We start from the raw sequence: 21,494 nt of genomic DNA, 5'->3' as shown, positions 1-21,494 counted from the left end.
ACTCAAAGGCCATATACTCTACCATTATCCTGAACATTACTTAAGAGTAAAAGCCCTATATAAAATTATTTAATTAACTGTTTTCATGAGAATATATATACTAATTAATATATAGGAATAACTAAGTAAAGTAAGTATAATAACCTGTAGGATAACTATTATACTTTGTTACCAAGTAGGGAACGCACTTTTGAACTGTCTTACACGCATACAGACACAATCTTGGAAAACTAGCTTTTCTTATTGCTATTAGGACCACAAAACAAGCACAAGTTACAGAATCAATTGATCTAGTTGCCATGAATTCATTCTCTAAAGAACGAAGCCTTTCTTCTCTCGGAAGGTAGGCTACAAAGCTTCATCAAACTTCTTATCAAATGGATTTTTTACCCCTGGGCTTTAGCTTCTGCGGCCGCGGACTTCGCAAGGACTTCGCCTTTAGCCTTGATCGCCATTATTACGAGGGTTTCGGGTAGGTCTAGGCAACAATATTAGGATAGAACCTGGTCTAAAAGACACTTGGCCGCAACAGGGCTTCAAGAGTCATAACAAAGGATAAGACCAAGCGGTGTGACTAGAATTGGTGTACGGGCTTCAAGGCTGTTATCGGTAGCTAGCATTTATGAAGAAATTTTATTGCGATCAGGGCTTTCAGATAGTCTGGAATAACCTTGGCTTGCCTGAGCCATTAACCCTGATTCCTATAGGCAAGAAGACTTGTTTTTCATGGCTGTGGCAAATTATGATGAAATCAGATTCCTTATAGAAAACTGTATGCAGAGGTAGGTATAAGCGCTTACAACCAACATTGAGCCTATTGAAATTTGGGTCAGTGGGGCTTGTATTATTCCGTACTGAGCACAGTAATAATTGTGTAGTTGTGACTCATGCGGTGTACACATAGCCACCAAAGGATTTGGCGAGCCTCTGTCCGCTCTGGACTATTCAATCAGATAGCCTTGGAGCACCGCGAATGCGCCGCATTCCAAAATTGCGAAAACAACTCTCCCCTTTCCGATTATACGTAATTATAGAAAATGGCTAAATCAAGATAATTTTAATATATGATGAGCGAAGGATTCATCCTACGAGCAAACTATACAGCTAGCGGCATACAATATAAGTGGAATAGCGGGAAAGGGGCTCGCTTTCATCGTTTAAGACGTCATTGAGATGTCTCAAGATGATGTAACTGCAATATTTCTGTGTATATATAAGTGGTGGTTGTAAAGACTATGGATTTTGTTGTGGCCTGGGAACTGTACTGCCATAGAGCATCAAGTGGCTATATTTCTCGGCAAGATTAGTCATAACCATGATATCGTCGCTCATTATAATAGCATGCGAGCTCCTGGCAGTGGTCGCTTCGCTAACAGTACCATCGGCTTCAACTCATCAATCACGTCGCCTTGATACGCATCTTCTTCCGAACCGAGTAATTTCTCAGTTTCCTGCCGGCGTCTGGATCGAAAATATTGCCGTTCGCTCAAATGGCAATCTTCTTCTTACAAGTTTTCAACCAAATGCCACTCTATATGAGGTGTCGGACTTGGACTGTCAGACGCCAACAGTTACCCGCCTGTTCACTGTAGACACAATCACGAGCTTCTTTGGAATAACGGAGACATCTGAAGATGTTTTTGCTATAGCTGGTGGAAATTTCAGCGAATCAACAGGAATTGGCAAGAATTCCTCTTGTCTTTGGAGAGCTGATTTCAATCATGGTCAGCCTTCTTATCCGGAATTGGTTGCTTCCCTTCCCGATGCGGTTCTTCTCAACGGCGCGACAACGGTTCCTCAAAGCAATCGTTTGGTGCTTGTGGCGGATTCAATATTAAACGTCATTTGGCGCGTTGATATGAAAGAAGGCACGGTGGACAAGGCGGCCCAATTTTCGCCGGAAATTGAAGCTTCTTCATCTGTAAACATTGGTATCAATGGGATTCATATCCATGACGGTTATCTGTGGTTCACAAATGATACAGCCACAGCCAATCCTGCTACTGGTGATCTCGAAACATCCATGTATCGAGTCAAGGTTGACGAGAATGGAGGAGTCGCTGATGGTACGTCAGCTGAGAAAGCTCTTACTCTGCCATCGGGGGCAATGGATGACTTCATATATGGCCCTGGTGAAAGCAATATTAAATGGATAGCGGCGAACAAGGAAAACAAAGTATTTGCAGCTGCTCCGGATGGTAAATACGCCGTTGTTGCTGTTGCATCTGACTCATTTGAAGTGACGACGGCGACGGCCTGCAAATTTGGAAAAACGAGAGGGGATTCGCATATTCTTTATGTATCGACTGGCGGCGGAAAGATCAACGGCACGACTGTGGGAGGTAAAGTGCAGGCTGTTGACACTACTGGATTTCAAATTTGAAGTAGAACTAGCTTCTCTTCGCGAGACTCTGCATTTCTTCTGGAGTAGTAGGGAATCTTGAATGCTACAGGAATAGTGTACTTGAAGTCTTTTGACACAAGACCACATGTGCTTAGATTAGACTGGGTAGTAACAATATGATCTGCTACCAACCGTGGTTGTTTTATTACATTTTGGGTAGGATTCATTTTCTTTTCCTATTCTTCTCTTCTTCTTTTATTCTTGTTTATAAAAGTATTACGTGCATCTGCACAGTTAGTTGGGTAGTAGAAGGATGCATCTCACTTGACATCCAGCAATTGGAAAATATGTCCAGAAATAGAATAGTAATCACATAGCTTGAAGTCTCGATTAATAATTGGAAAAACACTTGAACGCAGGTCACGCACGTCGATGCTACACAGAGATCCTTTGTTTTGAATTAATTGATTACTCGATTTACGGCTCTTTGAGCATGCTGTTCAAAGAGGAGCTCTACCAGCTGCGCAGCCTTTCTTCAACTTGCTAACTACTTAGCTTGCCGTTTGAATCTAGTTTTCTCGCTTATGTTGACGCTATATTTTCTGCGGGATAATTCTCGCGGTGTTATAATGTTAAAGGAGTCTATCAAGCGCTTGGCCTCATTGATAGTTGGTATAACGAAAGAGAGCGTAAGTTGCTGGACCACTTGTAGCGATCGGGTTATCGCTGTCAATATGCCACTCAGCAGAGCCTCCGATTGTCCTGTGCTTAACTTGGGGTTGGTCCCAGCAGGCCAAGGGCCAATTGTGATGCGTCACAACGCCGTATTTTTTTAGGGCCTCGGTCTGCCAGCCAGGAAACCAATCCTGTAGCCACTTTAAGATCAGCTCTCATTTTAGACACTCCACTGCGTGACTCCGCCTAAGCACTATCTCCGCTAAGGGCTGTTCCGTCGCTCCAATGGCGGGACGACATGGATGCTCGAATACCAATGACGGCGTCTCTGTCGTTCGTTTGGTTTAATAATCGCTCGTCTTACGATCGCTAGCTGCGGGGTTCCTGGCATTTAGTTTACTTGATTCTCGGTGGCCAGCACACTAGTATTAGGAGCCCTAGTTTCAGAAAAGTCCACCAATCTTTGTCTTTGTCTATTCTTTCTGCAAACCCAAGCTCAGCTGTTTCGTGGTCACATAATATACTAAAGACTATACAAATTGTGAGGAGGTTAAAAATATCTCAACGATCTCCAAAAGTTAGGTTACAGTAAATTAACCAAGTTTATACATAAGTCATAGGATCCTATTGGCTCGGAATATGTTATCATTTTGGTTGCTTACACGCTAGGCAAATGGATGGCAGCTAAGCTGCGTGATCAGTCGACAGCAATCAACAAGGATCATGCGGCTATAGGCATAGAAAGATATGTCTGCTAATACACATGCATGCCAAGCTCATTGAGCAGTTCTTCATTTCGTCTTGTGGAGTTCCTCGTAGGGCTGAGTGAATTTAGCTGCAGCTGTTCCTACTTACTATTCATTTTCTAAATGATTTAAGATGAGCTGAACCCCATTTAGCTTGGCCATATTATTTTCCTTTTGTGGTTGTTTCATATTCACTTATAGTAAACAGAACTTCCAGCCTTGCCTATCATATTTACTTTCCTACTGTCTTTTATCCCAGTTTATCATTCCCTATCTTTGATATCATGGCAGCCAATGAGGGGGAAAAAAAATTAGCTGCCGAAGATATTGAAAAGGATAATCGCGATGTTGCCGACCTATGGAAGGATGCCCTTAAGCAGTATAAGGGTATCGTTGGATTTGACCTTCAGCCCAAATTTAATAATGTCCAGGCTATGATAGATTTCGGCACAGGTGAAATGAATGCTTTTCACAAGTTTCGACACAATAGCAAAAAGGTGGACAAGCTTCGTAGCCTCTTTGCTACGAATATCGACTTCATCGAGAAAGGTGCTCAGCAGCTAATAAGTGCTGCCACTCCTGCCTTTCCTCCAGCTGCCGCCATTGGCACTGCAATTACATATCTCCTTTCAGTGAGATCAATCCCCATCTTAGCGGTCACAACACGTGGCAATCACATCTTAAGCTAACGCTACGCGTCTTTTTTTAGGCTTGCAAACAAGTCTCAGCTGACTACGATGTTGTCGTTGTATTCTTTGAAGACATGAATAGCTTTTTAGAGCGTGTCACTATCTTAGAGACTCGCCTTCCATCACATAAAGCATACCAGAATTGTCTTATGGATGTCTTTACATCTTTTCTAACTTTAACTGGCTATGCGCACAAGTATATAGAACTTGGCCGTTTTAGTAAGCTACATATCAATTATCGAGCCTTAATTTCCATGCGACTTACATGATGTACCTCGATAGAAAAATGGATTACCAATTTGATTGGAGGTGAAGATGGTGATTTGAGTGGGGCTCGAAAGAAGATGGATAAAGACCTCACAAGGCTACAAAATGCCACCGAGTTTGCCATTCTTGGTAATAGCGAAGAGCTGAAAAAGATGAATGGCGAGCTACAGACCAACCAAGTAGAGCACACACGCATGCTTGAAGAACAGAAAGAAGTCATGTTCTCGATCAGCCAAGATACGGAGAACATTCGAAGCGATGTTGCTAAGCTACTCAAAGCATTCACAGAACAGAATGCTAAGCACGACCATAAGGGAAAGCCATCATCTCAGGAGGCATCAAAGCCGGCATCAGCCAGTCGAGTGCGAAGTACAATGCCCGACGTGGAGGGAGAAGGCCATGAATATAAAATCCTCAAAGAGACCCTGGTTCCAGATACCTGCGCATGGGTTTTTTCTCAGCCCGAGTGGGAGGCGTGGATAAAGCAAGACGAACAAGATGCTTCAGTGCTGAAGCCAATCCTTGCTTTGGCTGGACAGCCAGGTACTGGCAAAAGTCATTTAGCCGCGACAGTATACGACAAGCTCTACAGTTTGGCAAAAGAAGATTCAAGTCAACGTACCTGTGTGGCTCATTTCTACTTTCGAGAGCAGCAAAAAGACCTATGTTGGTTTTTGAAGGGAATAATCACTGTTATTAACCAAGTAGTAGAGCAGAGTGCGCCACTCTGTGAGAGGATCAACGCAGAGATAGTTCGCGACGACAATTTTTACAATGTCTGGGAATGGAAAGACTTGCTGCTCAAAATACTTGGGCCTTCATTCGATAAAGACACATCGAATCGTCTAACTATCCTCTTTGACGGTCTCGACGAGCTAGTCAACTTCCCTCAGTTTCCCGAGTTTGTTAAACTGATCAAGGGAGAACAATTTCGCATATCGATTGTGGTTACGTCTCGCCCTGAACTTCTACAGCAGGTCTCGGAGCAAGCCGAAGTTAGCACCATAGAAATAACGAAAGAGAAGCAGTTGGCAGATTTCAAGTCACTTATATGGCATCGGATAAATGAACTGGGCTATCTGAAAAGATTTACACGCTACGTCCAACAAAGAATTGCGGAGAAAGTGGAAGAGGTATCGCCAAGTAAGTGAAAATTCCGAGCTAACATACAGTAATAGAGATTTACTAATTTATGGCGTTAGATCTGCTATATGCTGAGTACACTTTGGCAAGACTTGATGCCCTTGGTCGTGAAGGTGCGGCTCTTCAAGTTCTCGCACGCCCGCTGCCAGAAACACTGCAAGGCGTATACGAGATAATGTTGAATGAGTGTCAGCGCCGAATGCCCGCTGCTCGCCAGCAGATTGCTCTCAAGCTACTTCACTGGCTTGCGTTTTCCCGCCGGGTCCTTACCCTCGACGAAGTAACCTCGCTGCTGGTGTATCTCTCTAAAGATGACAGCTTCAGCCTCGAAGAAATTCCCGAAGTGGCTGCCAAGTTCCTTCAAATTGGAGATCCTGCTCTGGATGCAGAGTCACGAGATAGTCCCAGAGGCGCCTACATTAGTTCAATTGAAGAGGTTGAAAAGGCGGATTCGGCGTCGAACAACCCAGATGATACCTATAACGATGGCACTTTGCCCGTCAAGTTCAAAGAAAGATCAATGCGAGCATTCTTTAGAGATGCTTCCACTTTAAATTCTGACTGGCGGTTCACAGTATCAGAAGCTAATCGTCAAATATTGCTAGACTGTGTCAATCTTGTAAAGCCAGAGCCATTGGGTCCAGGACACTCAATCAAGGATACCCTGCGACTATATTCTGCCTATTGGCTACTTTCTCACTTTGTTGACATCAAGTTGGAAGAGCACACACCCCAAGAGAAGGCAGAAGTTATGGAAGGGTTTGCGATGGCACTTTCACATACTGATTTTGCAGAAACCCTCAGTCGCACTGGGATGGTATATAATAGGAATGTCAAGGGTGCAGTGAACGATAAGGCTGCTCTGTGGGCCGAGAACCTCAAGATTCCAGAAATCTCGTCTCTCTTGACACCCTCTACAGCCTCGTGGTGGGCTGATGTTGCTATTGATTCTCGAAGATGCCGAATGGGGATGGTTAAGGGGTACGTTCGCCTCATATATACTGCAGCTGACGTTGGAGCGGCGTCAACAGTGTATAAACTCCTCTATGGCCTTTTGGGTGTTGTAAGTTTCGTTTTATTTATTTATTTTCCGCTTTTTCTTAGTCTTGGTTTCTTTCTAATGATACGCGATATAGGCTGGACTCGATGATCTCATTACCGATAAAGCTAAAGCGAACTTCCCGGAAGAAACGTCAACGCAAGAGGCCAAAGCTGGAGATCTGACTCCCAGTGATAGCGAAAACGCTGAATCTCAGACCAAGGAAGAGCTTGGCGAAGAGAAGAGCTCGCTAGGCTTGCCTGGCCTCTTCAGTGATCTTGAAATGGATTGTACCGCATATCGTGCTTTGGGAGAGCTTTTCTTCCATTATAAACTGTATAAACCTGCAGAATTAATGTGCAACAAAGCAAATATTTCTTTGCATTCTGGAGACAACGATACGGAAAAATTCAAGATATCAATCCTACACTGCAATGTACTGCTGAAACTACACCAAAAGGACAAAGCTTTCGAAACCATTCTAGAGTGTGCTAAGGGCATTGAAACCGTCAATGTCCCCACCTCACTCAAACGTCTAGCTCTGTTGGCAAAAGCAAGCGTTGAAACGAAGCTAGGAATGCGCGAAGCCGCAGCTGAATCTTACACTCAGGCAAAGTTGATCGATCCCACGGGCCTAAGTCCTGGAGATTCTCTTGTTAAAGAGCTCAATTTATTTGAGAAAGCATCTGATCACGCTGGATATTTTCGAACATTGAAGAGCTGGAGTTTCAACGATAGGCTGACTTGGATGGCCTGGAATTATTGCAACGACGGCCAAGAGCGCCATATCAAACTTCGAGCCCTGGCCCTCAAAGAGGGCGAAGCTGAATTTCTTATTGAGGTCTATAAGGATGCTATCCAATTCCTGGATCGACTGAATTCTGGTGCTCCTATGCGCCTCGAGTTGGCGTTGACCTACTTTAGAGCGGCTGGAGATCTTGAAAATTCTCGCAAATTCTTGGACGAAATATTTGAGAGCACTTCCAACGGATGGCCTTATTCTATAACAGACGAGGAGCCACAAACTACTCTCCAACGTTCAGTAGATACTATGTCCGACGTCTTGTACGAAACATTTCGGGGCTCGCGTGATCCGAATGTCAAAGCAGAGGCGCTTGCAGCACTTAAAGGGTTGATGGATAGACCACTTTCTTTGGCCGTGCCAATTTACAACAGCATAGACCTTGTTCATCGTCGAATCATTATAGCGTCAATGTGCTTAAAGATGGGTCAAGGTAGCGAATTTCAGGAGCGACTTCAAAGCATTTTTGATGACTGCTTCGCTGGTCTAAGTGATAAAGTTTCTTGGAACGATGGTCAAAATTTGGAAAAGCTGGGCCATTCCCTGATGGTTTTGAGCAAAGCTATTCCAGACGGGCAGGATATTCGACGATATGCGCGGATTGTCATATCTGCCATATTTTCCAAAATTACTTCCCCTGCAGAGGAGGAGGAAGACGAATCAGACTCTGATTCTGACGCGGGCTCCGACGCTGACTCAGAAGATGGATCCAGTGATGATGCAGATGTAAAAATCAAGGGAGGAATGACGGCCTTTGAAGGGATCTCAGCTTTTGAAACCGTAGATAGCCTCAGAAGCGGAAAGCCATCGGCACCAGAAAATGAGGGGGATCTTGGTAATCTTTTTACTGTTGCAAGCAGCTGTGATGGAGGCATATGCAGTCCTGTCGCCGGATACGCTTGGTGGGGAGAATCGGTTGTGCACTACTGCGCAGAATGCTCCACCACGCTCATTTGCGAGATATGCTACAACGCTAGACATCACCCTGAGAAGGTGGGATCGCCTAATGTGATGCATTTTTGCGATAAAGGGCATAATTACATTAGGCTCCCGATAGAGGGCTGGAGGGGCATAAAAGATGGCATGATGAGGGTGGATGGAGACGAGCCTGTTAAGTTTGACGATTTTCTCAATCACTTGCAGAAAGACGTTTGTAAAGATGCTTGGGATCGATTCTGGGCAGGAGCCTGATGACTGATGAGATATGATACATAAGCTATACTATGAGCTATCCTTTGAATGAGTGAAACGAAGCGACTATAGCTACTTAACTACTTTTTCTTTCATTTTCTACTTAAAATTGACAAATGTCTATAATTCAGTGTTAGAAATCGCGATTCTAATGTAAATCTTTGGTAGCCAATAGGTAAAAGCAAGTAAAATATCGTGGGAATTGACAGTTAATTTGCGCAAGTTACGAGTTTCAATATTTAAAGCACGGCTAGTAAACGAATCTAACAATCGCCGCTTCACAAGGTCCCAGTTATGTATGCACGGTGTTTACCACGTCAGGTCGATAATGATAGCGGGTCATAAAGTATTTATGATGTGAAGATTGAGTCAATGATTGTAATTTCTTTTTATTGATTCGGCATTAAGATGTGATAAATACATTACATATCTATGCGCAATGTATGGTACGCGCACGTAAAGATTTAACTCTTTCTAAATGCATTACATCTTTGCCGGGGCAGCGTGTTCTATATCTGTAACCGCAGTCGATCCTTGAACCAGCTGAGGATTCTCTTCTTTTAGCTTAGCGAAGTTGCGCTCAGCTTCCCAGGCCCATATGCTGTCGCTAGCGAAGACAAGATCCATTTCTTCTAATGTGCGCTGATTCGACTCGGGATACAGCGCCCAAACGACGAAAATGGACAGCACATTAACAGCTCCAAATATGTATAGAGTCTTTTCATTTAGACGGTTAAATATTGTGGGAAGCAGTAATACCTGAAGTTATTGTGAGACATGGCTACATGAGAATTTTGAAGAGAGAACTTACAGTCCAGCCATTGCCAATAGACCAACCAACAACACCCCAAGCATTTCCCTTGGCTCTGACCTGCAATGGGAAGATTTCTGCAGGGTATAGCCAGGGAACAGTAAGCCAGGTAGCACCAAATATCGCGGTGTAGAGGAAAACAAAAAATGTCGCTGCTCCGCCAATTTGTTTCTGGTTGCTTTGCCCTTCAGCATTGATCGTTGCCCGAGCAAGGCCGCCTGCTACGAACATGCAAATGCCTTGTCCAATTGCTCCCCAGTATAGAGTCCAACGGCGACCAATACGATCGAGAGTAAAGACGCAAATTAATGTTGCAAACTGAACCTTTGTTAGAATATATTATAAAGCGTGCATAATCGACTTACCATGTACGTGATGTTGTTGATACCGCTAACCCAGAGCCTGTCTTCTGAGCTTATCCCAGCAATGCTGAAAATTTCGGGCCCATAAATCGTTATTCCTGCAATGCCAATCCATTCTTGTAATATTTGGAGCCAAATGACGAGCTGAACGCGTCGGCCAGTGTGTAAATTCCCGGAGCCGATGCCGAAAAACATGTTGAAATAGCTTTGTTGAGTTGATGTATCCTTTTCAAGGTTTCGTATATTTACGATATCCTGATACTCGGCTTCCGCTTGAATAGCGTCTTCACCTTCATTTCCTCGAAGGCGACCCAGTATAAAGCGAGCTTCTTCTTCACGGCCGACTTTCACAAGCCAGCGAGGAGATTCTGGCATGAACCATATAACGACGAAAAGAACCAAGAGGGGAAGAATCTGAAACGCGACGGGAAATCTCCAAATAAAAGAAGATGTATTGTCGTGATATTTAGAAGTACCGCTGTGAAAATATTAGTAACGTCCCAAGCGGCAATTACTATCCGATTAGCTTACAATTCCAGCCAGTATGCCACAACAACACCAAAGATGTTCAAGGTGAACTCGATAGATACAAACTGTCCTCTGGAGGTATGGGCAGCCGTCTCCGTTGCCCAAACTGGCGTGATAGCATTCAGAATACCGGTTCCAATGCCATTTAATACGCGTGCTTTGCCAGTCAGTCAGTCAATATTTCATAGCGCTTGATACAATGTTAGATATCGCAAATGTGACGTACCACAGAACATCCAGTTTGCGTTCATAGCTGACGACTGTAGAGTGGCTCCAACAATACTCCAAATACAAGCCACGGCAATCGTCTTGATGCGGCCATAGCGATCGCCAAGCCAGCCGCCAAGAAGACATCCGAATAGCGTGCCAGGAAGATAGTACACAGCAACTATGCCCCCTTGCAATAAAGGCTTATCAACAACAACAATATTTTGGTCTTCATCCCAGTGACCAAAGCCCATGCGTTCGGCATAATCGCGCGTCGTATTGACGCCGCCCATTAATCCTTGGTCATAGCCAAAGAAGAAAATTGACAGTCCAGCAACAAGGCAGACAGTATTTAACAAAGAAGTTTTATACAGCTTATTGGCCGCATTGTGCTTGGCCAGCTTTTCAGTAAACACAGCCATGGTGTCCAATGTATCTAAAAGTAATGGGTGGATCGTCGGCGTTGCTCATCCGATGCAGCTGAAATCTGGGCATGCAACTTTATATGTCTGATGAACGATCCGATCATCGGCATTCAATGTAGCATTAGGCAGCACAAAATGCCAGGTTGAGTAAAAATACCCAAATATGGGTTTCAAATCTGAATGCAGTGATCCTCATTCGTCAATGGCAGCGCTTAAACGCCTTCTCGGTGACACCCGGACTTTGTCTAAGATGATCGACCATCTGATTTGAACGACAATCATTGGATCTTACGTAGGTGGTAGAGAAAGCGGGCAACAAAACCATACCAAGAAAAATATCCTTAACTGCTTTCATCACTAGAATGGCAATTATCATATCCACGATCTGTCGATCAATCTCGTCTGGTGGTCATGCGCGCAATAACCCTAGTGAGACTGAGTCAAGAATGGGGCAACTTGGCGCTGTAGAATCGCCGGCCCTTGCCTGCCAAGAGGGCTGAGAAAAAAACCCAGACTGCAAAATGAATATACGCGTACATGAGAGTAATAAGAGCACTAATGCGGAGAGTTTATCGGGGTCAGTACGTATTTCTGTGTGCTGATCATTTCTCCATCTCGGGTCTTTGCAAACCACTTGCCCACCAGCATTTCCAATTGATCTCCGCACAATCCACTATTGCGATACGACATTCATCCGCACCAATCATTTTTGCGATCCCCAGATTTCGAGATGTGAGGGGAAAGAACGGCGATCATAATTCGGGAATAAAATCCTCGGGTATTATCGCGGTCAAAGGGAAAAAAGCTATTCTCTCTCACCGCGACTCTAGATACCTTGCACGGTTTTATTCATATCGAGATAATTCGAAAAGATATCATAATTCATCTCAGCTAGTGAGAAACAATCTATATACATATAGTGGTATAGCGCATTTTATATGTCCATATACAGGTATTTACAGCGTTATAATGCAAAATATTGCCACACATCTCTTGATATCTCTGTGAGCTTTCTTGTCCCCATTTAAGCCTTTAGGCCGGCAACAAGTTTGTCTCCAAGAGCCTTAATGCTGTTCTCAAAGTCATTGGTATTCTTGGCCGCCCAATTCGCACCACTCTTGCCGGGCACCGCACCAGAACCGGTAAAACCGATGAACAAGACGTCCTTGGGATCATGGCCGTTGTCGCCGCTCAGGCCATCATTGGGGAAGCAGAGCTTGCCTAGAGCAAGTGAAGCCTCTCCGGTTGAAGTACCGCCGTTGGTATCGCCCCAAATGCCATAGAACTAGCGTTTCATATCAGACTCCATAATAAATAGGAAGGGGAAAGATGTATGAGCTTACGACTTGGTTGTTGCATACAACAGCCATGACACTAAGAGGTTTCATGCTGGGTTGGGGGTTAAAAGAGGGACTGCCGCCCTCATTACCAAATACAACATATGGGTGAATGTTGGCGTCAAGATCGGGAATACCAAATGTCTTGGCGGTATCCATGAAAGCCGTCTCGCTCTGACCACTGGGGTCGTTAGCACAAGCACCAGCGGATCTATTGGCGCCATCGCAATCAATATCCATGTTATCATAATTTCCCGAGCTTCCCTTAAGGAAGATAGCACCCGGAATATCACCACAGTAGACTGCTCCGCCGCTAAACGTTCCTGAGAGTTTGTTGGAACATGTTCCCGACTAAACGAAAAGAAGTTAGACAGGTTATAAGCATTGTACTAAATTTATTTACCTTGTGGTTGTTATAAATTGTCTTGAGGTTGGCAGGAAGTGAAAAGGCCGAGGCGGCTGCGCCGAATGTAGCAACGCCAATGAGAACGTTGTGAAGCATTTTGGTGAGTTGTGGAAGACGAATTGTCAAAACGAAGAAGTTAGTAGGTTGCGATGGATGAATTGCATAATAGAGGATTGGTTGCCAAATATATATATTTTTAAGCAACATATTAAACTTCCAATTAAGCTTGACACCTTGGAATAACCCCCCCACTCTCCGCATTTTGGTTAACTCCTTTACGGAATATTACTCTCTCCACCATTTCGGCTTGCTGCCGAATATTTCGTAGTACTGAAACGCTGGCGTGCAACGAAACTAATTCACAATCAGAACTTTTCACTCAAGTTTAATTTTTTCGAATTGGATGAGGAAGGTCCTTAAAACTCCCCAATGAATCAGATTGGAGGAAAATCAAGTCTCAATTAGCCCCTACAGGCTTTGTAACGTAGTAGCCGCGTTCGCTACATACAGTAGGGGGCGGCTTGGCTTGGATATGGGCCACCTGTTTACCGAAGAGCTTATACGAGCTTATTTGTTTTGACAGAAGACAGTAGGCGCGCGAGACCCAAAAGAGGCAATACGGTACAACATCTGTACGACAACTTGGGGAAAACCAAGCATGTGCGCAGATCTTGGCGCCGCTAGCCACTTGACGCGATGAAATCCGATTGGGTTCGAGGTCAATCAAAAGCGGTGTGCCAAAGATGATTACTATCCAGTTTTGTTGAACTGCCATTTGTGGTTATTTGACTTTTTCTTTCGTATTGTTTTTCTTACTAAGAGATTTTTTTTTAAAAAAAAAAGAAATGTGTGGTTATGGTGTAATGCAAGTCCCATCCTTCTAATCCCAAGAGCTGTAGTTAGAATAAGATCACATCTTATTACAGGGCCCGTGCTTGTCGTACTTATCATGTCTAATAGTTCAGAGCCCTAAAATAGCCAAGGATAAATAAGCTTTTTAGTGCCACTATAATACTTTACCGTTAAATAGCAGTGCATTGAAATGTTTCCCAACCCAAGCAGATATACATATGTATTGAAATGAGAAATCTGTATTTACTTTTTTGTAGATGTTTTCAACGGGAGGATTTGTAGTTTACACTTGAGTTATCGTCATTGCTATAGGGGGCTCATAAAATATTGCATTACTTACTCCATTGCTCTACATGAATATTCAACATACGTACATATGTTAATTACGTTATGAGTGCTCATTGCACCGCTGCCATCGAATGATTTTCTCCTGGCTCGGCCGACGAAGAATTATTATGACCGATTGCGTTTGTAGCTTACTCACACTTTTCGGCCATCTCGGCTCTATCGGAATCAACTACGCAAGTAAAGGTGACGCCCGGATCAATAGGCTTAGCAGGAGACAAAAAGTATCAATTCCTGCATTCGATGGGTAATTCTCGTATGCTACCGAGAAGGACATCTCTAATACTGCTTTATCATCTGGCTATCCAATTTTATCGTCATCAAAGCTATATTATTGCGACCTGGTCACTGTAATAGCACCTCACCGGCTATAACAAAGCATCTAGCCTACTAGACGGCAGCGATGGTTCGCTATAATAATGCTTCAATAGTTCGAGTTAAGTAAACTTAGTAGAGAATTTTCCTTTTCTTTTAGTGGTGGGCCAGCAAATTTTCCAGGAATCACATCTCGGGAGAATATACGGAGCAGCCCAAGTCCAATCAGAGGTCGGCGGCCAGTGTTTCCAACAATGCTGACCTTAAACACCGCGCTCTCTAGTGCTGACAAATATTTGGGTCCCCTGCTACTAGGTGCTGGTTTGGGCATGTGCTCTCATAATAATGACCTTTATCCAGGTTTCTCCTAGCCAGTCTTCAAATCATGCAGGTCAGCTCAAACTACACACAAATCGAAGGATTCTCGAATACAAGCTGGATAATCACCTGGAAATTATCGCTTCAGTCTCTTTGAGTAGGTGCCATCCATCCTGGGTATCCAGTTAGAATTACGGAGTAGATGGGCAGCGAATCGCGCATTAGCATGGGACTTTAGCGTGGCACAATGGCAGATGAAAATAATGCCTTTGAGTTTATCTTCCATGCGCCCAATAAACGACTTTCACGGGAAAATCATTCCAAAATTAGGAGACATGCCATGAAAGCCGTTGGAGCGTCGCGTCGCGTATCAAATGACGTCCAATCTAAGCCGCCTTCTAAATGCTACAAGTTGGCTAGAAACAACAAGGTGTTAAGCCCGCCACCTTCTATGCCCTTATCAGGCCTAGAGCTCCTGGTCAAAGATATAGGTCTAGATCCTCTCAATTTTTCTTCACTCACATCTGTGCACATAGGGCCAGTGTATGTACAAGACCAGCTCCACAGCATCTCACAAAACGCTGACCGCCTTAGTGCTTCGACTCTGCTACAACTGGATTCAAGTCAACTACCTGGTATTCTAACGGATAGGCAGTGGTCATATTTCTCTTTTATACCATCACGCTTCGGACATGTTGTGGCTCTAGACGATGCATTTCGGTGTCTTATCACTGCAGCGCATTCGCTTCTAGTTCCTAACTATAGGCGAAGTGACGAGGCTATCCTTCAGTGTTATGGGAAAGCTCTTCAAAGTCTGCAGCAAGCAATTTACAAGCCGAGTAATCGATATACTGCTGAGATTCTATGTGCTATGGGGATTTTATCTATCTTTGAGGTCAGTCGATTATCATTTGCTTCGTTCTTTCGTAGAAAGCTAATGTATTCGGTTCAATAGATCTTGAATTCATCAAAAGGACAATTGTGGTTTCATCATATTGCGGGAGCTGCCCAACTTATACAATTTCGGGGGCCGGCGCAATTTACCTCCGATTTTGACATTGCTCTATTATTATCATTGAGCTATCCCATTGTGAGTATCCTGTCAAACAGAATGCCGTTCTGGTTTCAAGTTGGTAATAGCTTCTTACTGTCATTAGTGTGCGGAGGCTCTTCTCAACAACCAAAATTGTTTTCTTGATCACCCCATGTGGGCCCAAGCTATTCAAAATGCCACCCTTGAACGAGAAACCTTTACGGATCGATCTCCCCTTGGCGTAAGACTATTGTTACTCTTGACCAGACTCCCCGGCCTTGTTAAGAAAACGTGTCACATGGTGGCCGTTGAAACCTCTCCACGGGCCGAAGGCTTTGGCTCTGTGACCGCAAAGGTGCGAGAATTACGATCGGATGTTGCTGTCTGGCGTCGAGAATTGAACATGGCGTTGATCCATGCAAACAATAAAGCTAACCCTGACAAACGCTATGAATTTCTTGGCACTTCTCTTATCATTCAGATTTTTGCGAGCCGATTGCTGGGCTGTATTTCACCTAACGAACGTGGACTACTTGAAGAAGAAGTTCAATGCTTTGCCGTTGAGCTCAAATATCTTCAAGGATCAGTAGGACATCACACGCGCGCTGAGTTTCTCTTAACACAAAAAGCGAAAGTGGCTAATGCCGCCATTGAAACCCGTGATGATTTTACTGCTACAGTGGGAAACGGGCGTATCGTAGAAGCGTGGAGGTTAAGAAAATTTTGCAGCTCTCTTGATAGGAAGTTCTGTGATGGAATCACATGTTGCACAGCGGATACATGACTGAATTGTCGAAAAGAAACTTGACTTTTATAGCTATAACTTAGTACCACTTTTACTCATAATATCTTTAGCCCAAGCTGGCCCTCTTCTGTATATGTATATTATAGATTAACATCGAATATGTCCTTTCACTGCGAGAGTTCTTGATTCAATACTGCAATTAGTATTAAATCGTTGTTGGAGCAGATTGATGCTCGGATGCGCTTTTCTTACAACATACTCTGTCCTGAGAAAGCTCTTCAAGCGTGCCATGGAATAGAGACTCTCCATTCTATTTTCTGGGAATGAATTCAGCCAAAAAGTGCTTCGGCAAACATGATTAAAGCTGGATCATCGTCATCAATATTACTTACACCAAAAGTATAGGATTTTGTCTTCATTATTGCAGCAAAAACCGCAATGCTTGCGTAGTCAATTAACGCGGATGGAGTCTAGGCTGAAGCTGCTCTATAATGCGGTACATGTATCTTGACACAATCCCCGCGCTAACAGTTAGTGATTACTTTTCTGCTATCAGCTGCCAGCCCAGGTGAATTCCTACCTACATGTTAGGCCTTCCAATTACTATAAAGCCCTAGGTTGCTTGACGCTACCCCGCTTTGGCTCTACACGGGCAATATGAGAGTTTATTATGTTATTAATACAGCTTATCCAGTTCTCCTGGACTTGTCAGTATAATGGAGTGTAGCAAGCCCGTATGGTCGGTCGGATTTCTCGGCATTCTACTTGGTTTACAGTACGATCGAATTTCATAATTGGTAAGCACGAGGATACATGAGAGGTTGATTTCGCGCGAAAATCCCTATAGTCGTATGCATGATATGGAGTCCTATAGTATGCATGATACATGTATGGAGCCGATGCACTCCGTAGGCGGCGATACTATAGCTCTCCACCGCGACCAAATACCAAGATGAGGTTAGTCACAGGCAGAGATTACAAAGCGTATAAGCACTGACGCAATTAATGGCGTAGCGCAGTCGTACTATCGCTTAAACGCAAGCCAAGAAATTTAAAGTACTACATTAGCACATACTCAATTGGGCATTTGGTGATGTGCCTAGCATTGTAGCACCCTCCGTATGAGCTATGAAGATTGTTTATTCACATCAGTTGGAATGGAATCATTTGCATTAGCATTGGTTATAATAGAATCATATTAAAGCCTTCAACAGATATAAAACCATGTGTCGCCCTCTAACATTGGATTCATCCGACATCCTTTGCAGTCACTTCTAAACTTACTTCTAACCCAATTACGAAAGCAATAAAACTTCCTAAGAAAAAATGGCGCCAACCTGGACAGAGCTACTTGAGAGAAACCGGTGGGTAAAAACTATTGAATTAACGAAAGAAGAATATGTAATTATTGACTTCTTTTAAACTTAGCACTTATGCGGAAACTCAGCATAAGCCGCAGCTCCTCGTCGGACAGGATGGCTTCGATCTTCCGTCAACTCTCATCTGTAAGATATTCTGCCCATTTAATACGCGAAGGGCTTAACACTAACTTTAAACAGTTGCGTGTTGTGATTTTCGAACATCACCTGAGATGTTCCTTAATATGAAAGGCGACGGTATTGCTCAACAATAAACATAAAGTATACTGAAGTGTTCAAGTTCTTACTCGTGGTTAATAGAAGCATTTGTTATCCGAAACTTGGGTGGCAGGATTACTACCAGCCTAGAAGCCATTATCTTCATAGAAACATTTACCCAAGGACAAGCCCTTAAGGATATTGTAATTATTCATCATTTTGGTAAGTATTAGCATTGTGCAGTCAGTTCATCTTCAATGACTAATATTCGGCATGTTTTAGACTGTGGCTGTACACACAATACCGAAGACAGCCTGAAAGATGCTCTGAAGGCCAAACATCCTGAGCATGGAGCTGAGATTGATAAGATTGTTTTTGGTACCTATCCTGGTAAGGATTTGGAACAGTGAGTCAACACCAGATATCATATTGCATATAGCAGACAAAGATACTAATTTTCATTTCTTTTACAATGCTAGACACAAAGAATCTATCAGGAGTGACATAAATTTCATAAGAGATTCACCCCTGTTGAGAGAAGAGCTAAAGAAGCATGTTTATGGCTATGTCTACGATTTCCTAACCGGGAAACTTGTTCCCGTAGCAGAGGAAAACTAATAAGTAAATTATGCTCTTAAACTTGCCACGGGCAATCAAACGAGATCTAGTACGATACTTAAGATTAATCGAAAGTTAAACCATTGGAATACATATATTGAATACATATGTAATTGAAGCCTCAGACATTTCGCAATGTGCCATTGGAAGTATGTAGAAATAAACACATATTTTGTGATCAAACTCCAAGAAGTTCAGCTAACAGTGTATCTGATGAGAGGGTGTATTTGAAATGAAAATGAAAACACATATACTTATAACTTCATTTCATTTCAATTTAAACCAGCCCAGAATTTGAGTAATTGCATTGCTCGTTCAGAGTGGATGGAAATCTTTTCACATGCAGGTAAGCTCCAATTCCTATGATAACACCAAATGCAGCACAAATAGAGGTCACCTTCTTCATCGGCGCTCCTTTAGCTCTCTTTCTGAACGTCTCTGATGTTCGATAAGCAAAGTCGTCCCACGAGACGAAAATACTTCTTAGCCAGAATTTATACTGCCAGTCAGGAAACATTATTGTGTTTCTCTTAGTATTCGTGTCAATGAACCAAGACGTGCATCCTGTTGCCCATACGAGCCTCTTGGCTTTTTCTTGCACTGATTCCATGTCTTGCTTCTCTGCCGAAGGCTTGACGGCGACAATATCGCGATCGGGCCCATTTACTGCGAACCACGGCAGTTCTGCCTTTATGGCATTCAAGATGGGCCTAATAATGCGAATTGTAAAGTTAATCTGGCATTCTGTGGTATAGATGACAGAAAGGTGACCGCTCAAGGTATTCGGGCCCATCAGCATAAAGAAGTTCGGGAAACCCGATAAACATGTTCCAAAATATGAAGAAGGCGCCCCTTCGCTGACTTGGTTCCACTACATAATCAAGTTAGGTATAAAAGCTCTTCATGATTTAGAAGCGTTGGCTTTTACTGACATGATCTTGGATGCTGGTACCTTTTTCTCCGAAAATTTCCATCGATCCAAATGGCTTTTGAGTTTCGAAGCCGTCGGCGAGAACAATAGCATCAGCAGCGATAGTCTTTCCAGATTTTGTGCGAATACCGGTGGTTGTTATCTCATCAATTGGATCGTCGTAAATGAGATTGACGTTGTCTTGGTGTAAACTGGCAAGATAATTGGTGTCGTTGACGCGCCTCTTGCATCCAATCTCGGTGTTAGGGACAAGGAAATCTCGGTATTTTGCGGGTGAATTAGCTCGAATGTAATCAGCTGCTTCCTTTGACCAACCACTGCGAATCTCAGCGCCAGTCTCTATATCAAATCCCTTAAATTCCTTTTCCTTGTCCCAATATAACTTTGCTCTATAAATGCGCATGGCCAGAGGAATCCACTTCATTGTCCACTTGAACAGAGCGGAATATTCCGGATTTGGGCGCTCAGCTAGCCAATGTGATTGGCGGGAGAACTGTGTGATCAACTTTGCTGCTCCAGGGCCGGAACATACTTCAGGAATTATTTGTGTTGCAGAGCAGCCGTTTCCTATATCCCACCGTTAAATAAAATGGGAGATATTGACGGGTAGAGAGACACTTACCGACCACGGCGAGCTCTTTGCCCTTCCAATTGAATGCATGATCCCACTGTGCTGTGTGAAATATTCTACCCTCAAAGCTTGAAGCTCCCGGGATAGAGCATTTCCGCGGAACAGATAGTGTTCCAACTGCAGATATAAGGATTTTGCAGTGATGTTCGGTTATAGTAGATGACTGGAGATCTCGAATTGTCACACCCCAGGTCCCAGATGCTTCATTCCATGAGGCTCTCTCGACAAGAGATGCGAACTGAACATGTTTATGAATGTCGTATTGCGCCGCTACGTCTGAGAAATAGTCATGAATTTCCGACTGCAGGGCAAATTTCTTAGTCCAGTTGGGGTTTAAAGCAAAGGAATAAGAGAAGAAATGAGATGGAACCTGGGTCAATCACTTCTTAGCAATGTTGAGGGGTAAGTAGAACCAAGTCGAAGACTCACATCGCAACCACATCCTGGATACGAGTTTACCCACCATGTTCCGCCAATATTATCGGATTTTTCAATTATTTTAAAGTTTCTTGTGCCGAATTGCCTCACCAGCTGCACGGCGAATCCAATACCGGACATGCCTGCGCCAATGATAAGCACATCCGTATTTTGGAGAGCGTCCGCGTTTTGTGCCATTTTTCGATACGGTTGCAATAGATGTTCTATAAATCAACTATGAAGAATAGAGTAAAATAAAAGATGGCAAGAATTTCCATATGGTAGTAGCTACCTATATATTCACATAAATAAGGCGTCGTAAAGCGATTTTTTCTTATAAATTCTCTGTCTTGAACATGGAAACTACTTTTCACACTCGTTCTGTTTACTTAAATGCGGGCACAATTTATGATGTAAGTGCCATCCTCTCATCATGGCATCCCAAGCGAGCATGGAAGGTGGGCCGAAATGCACGGTATAACGGTAGGCAGCAGCAATTGGGTCGGCTCACTTTCCTATTCCCAATACTAGAAGTGCGAGACAGTGGACCCATTTGGCTCATAATTAGATTGAGGGTGGCTGCAGAATCTTCAGCTAGGCAACTCTGCCTGGGGCGATAACCAGATTTAGCAAGCGAGCCGATGCAATCGAGCAGTATGCAGAGTAGTTTCCGTGGTACTATTTATGGGACCCATCTCTGGAGACGACAGATACTATGGTAATGCGTCAATGAGTAGGAT

General features: G+C 43.5%; 7 protein-coding genes across 7 annotated transcripts; 4 read left to right on the top strand and 3 right to left on the bottom strand.

The window, feature by feature from the left end:
- Positions 1-1,256: 1,256 nt before the first annotated feature.
- GGI43DRAFT_403999 (uncharacterized protein) lies at positions 1,257-2,554 on the top strand. The gene has a single exon (XM_083205870.1). It carries the CDS (start codon positions 1,316-1,318, stop codon positions 2,381-2,383), a length of 1,068 nt encoding a protein of 355 aa, XP_083060773.1. The 5' UTR covers positions 1,257-1,315; the 3' UTR covers positions 2,384-2,554.
- A 1,270-nt stretch (positions 2,555-3,824) lies between these two features.
- GGI43DRAFT_367968 (uncharacterized protein) lies at positions 3,825-9,118 on the top strand. The gene is made up of 5 exons (XM_083202494.1): positions 3,825-4,397; positions 4,475-4,673; positions 4,737-5,864; positions 5,924-6,927; positions 7,001-9,118. The coding sequence occupies exons 1-5, from the start codon at positions 4,050-4,052 to the stop codon at positions 8,894-8,896; spliced, it is 4,575 nt and encodes a 1,524-aa protein (XP_083060772.1). The 5' UTR covers positions 3,825-4,049; the 3' UTR covers positions 8,897-9,118.
- A 149-nt stretch (positions 9,119-9,267) lies between these two features.
- On the bottom strand, positions 9,268-11,369 carry GGI43DRAFT_403996 (general substrate transporter). Its single transcript, XM_083205869.1, has 5 exons — positions 10,824-11,369; positions 10,601-10,754; positions 10,073-10,547; positions 9,708-10,025; positions 9,268-9,655 (listed from the first exon to the last, which is right to left on the bottom strand). The coding sequence occupies exons 1-5, from the start codon at positions 11,224-11,226 to the stop codon at positions 9,380-9,382; spliced, it is 1,626 nt and encodes a 541-aa protein (XP_083060771.1). The 5' UTR covers positions 11,227-11,369; the 3' UTR covers positions 9,268-9,379.
- A 740-nt stretch (positions 11,370-12,109) lies between these two features.
- On the bottom strand, positions 12,110-13,155 carry GGI43DRAFT_433834 (glycoside hydrolase family 75 protein). The gene is made up of 3 exons (XM_083209802.1): positions 12,970-13,155; positions 12,573-12,917; positions 12,110-12,514 (listed from the first exon to the last, which is right to left on the bottom strand). Exons 1-3 carry the CDS (start codon positions 13,066-13,068, stop codon positions 12,254-12,256), a joined length of 705 nt encoding a protein of 234 aa, XP_083060770.1. The 5' UTR covers positions 13,069-13,155; the 3' UTR covers positions 12,110-12,253.
- A 1,705-nt stretch (positions 13,156-14,860) lies between these two features.
- Positions 14,861-16,695, top strand: GGI43DRAFT_403993 (uncharacterized protein). Its single transcript, XM_083205868.1, has 4 exons — positions 14,861-15,345; positions 15,397-15,697; positions 15,758-15,892; positions 15,960-16,695. Exons 1-4 carry the CDS (start codon positions 15,050-15,052, stop codon positions 16,617-16,619), a joined length of 1,392 nt encoding a protein of 463 aa, XP_083060769.1. The 5' UTR covers positions 14,861-15,049; the 3' UTR covers positions 16,620-16,695.
- Positions 16,696-17,713: 1,018 nt separating this feature from the next.
- Positions 17,714-18,914, top strand: GGI43DRAFT_367937 (carbonic anhydrase). Its single transcript, XM_083202493.1, has 6 exons — positions 17,714-17,944; positions 18,009-18,085; positions 18,140-18,196; positions 18,260-18,379; positions 18,440-18,563; positions 18,637-18,914. The coding sequence occupies exons 1-6, from the start codon at positions 17,907-17,909 to the stop codon at positions 18,773-18,775; spliced, it is 555 nt and encodes a 184-aa protein (XP_083060768.1). The 5' UTR covers positions 17,714-17,906; the 3' UTR covers positions 18,776-18,914.
- GGI43DRAFT_403989 (flavin-containing monooxygenase) lies at positions 18,438-21,256 on the bottom strand. Its single transcript, XM_083205867.1, has 5 exons — positions 20,767-21,256; positions 20,329-20,707; positions 19,708-20,273; positions 18,637-19,646; positions 18,438-18,563 (listed from the first exon to the last, which is right to left on the bottom strand). The coding sequence occupies exons 1-4, from the start codon at positions 20,950-20,952 to the stop codon at positions 19,053-19,055; spliced, it is 1,725 nt and encodes a 574-aa protein (XP_083060767.1). The 5' UTR covers positions 20,953-21,256; the 3' UTR covers positions 18,438-18,563; positions 18,637-19,052.
- Positions 21,257-21,494: the final 238 nt, after the last annotated feature.

This window comes from Trichoderma evansii (genome assembly GCF_050947405.1).
Source record: "Trichoderma evansii strain SZMC 28006 chromosome Unknown GGI43scaffold_9, whole genome shotgun sequence".
In the NCBI taxonomy this organism is placed as follows: Eukaryota; Fungi; Ascomycota; class Sordariomycetes; order Hypocreales; family Hypocreaceae; genus Trichoderma; species Trichoderma evansii.
This window is presented reverse-complemented; position numbering and strand designations above follow the sequence as displayed.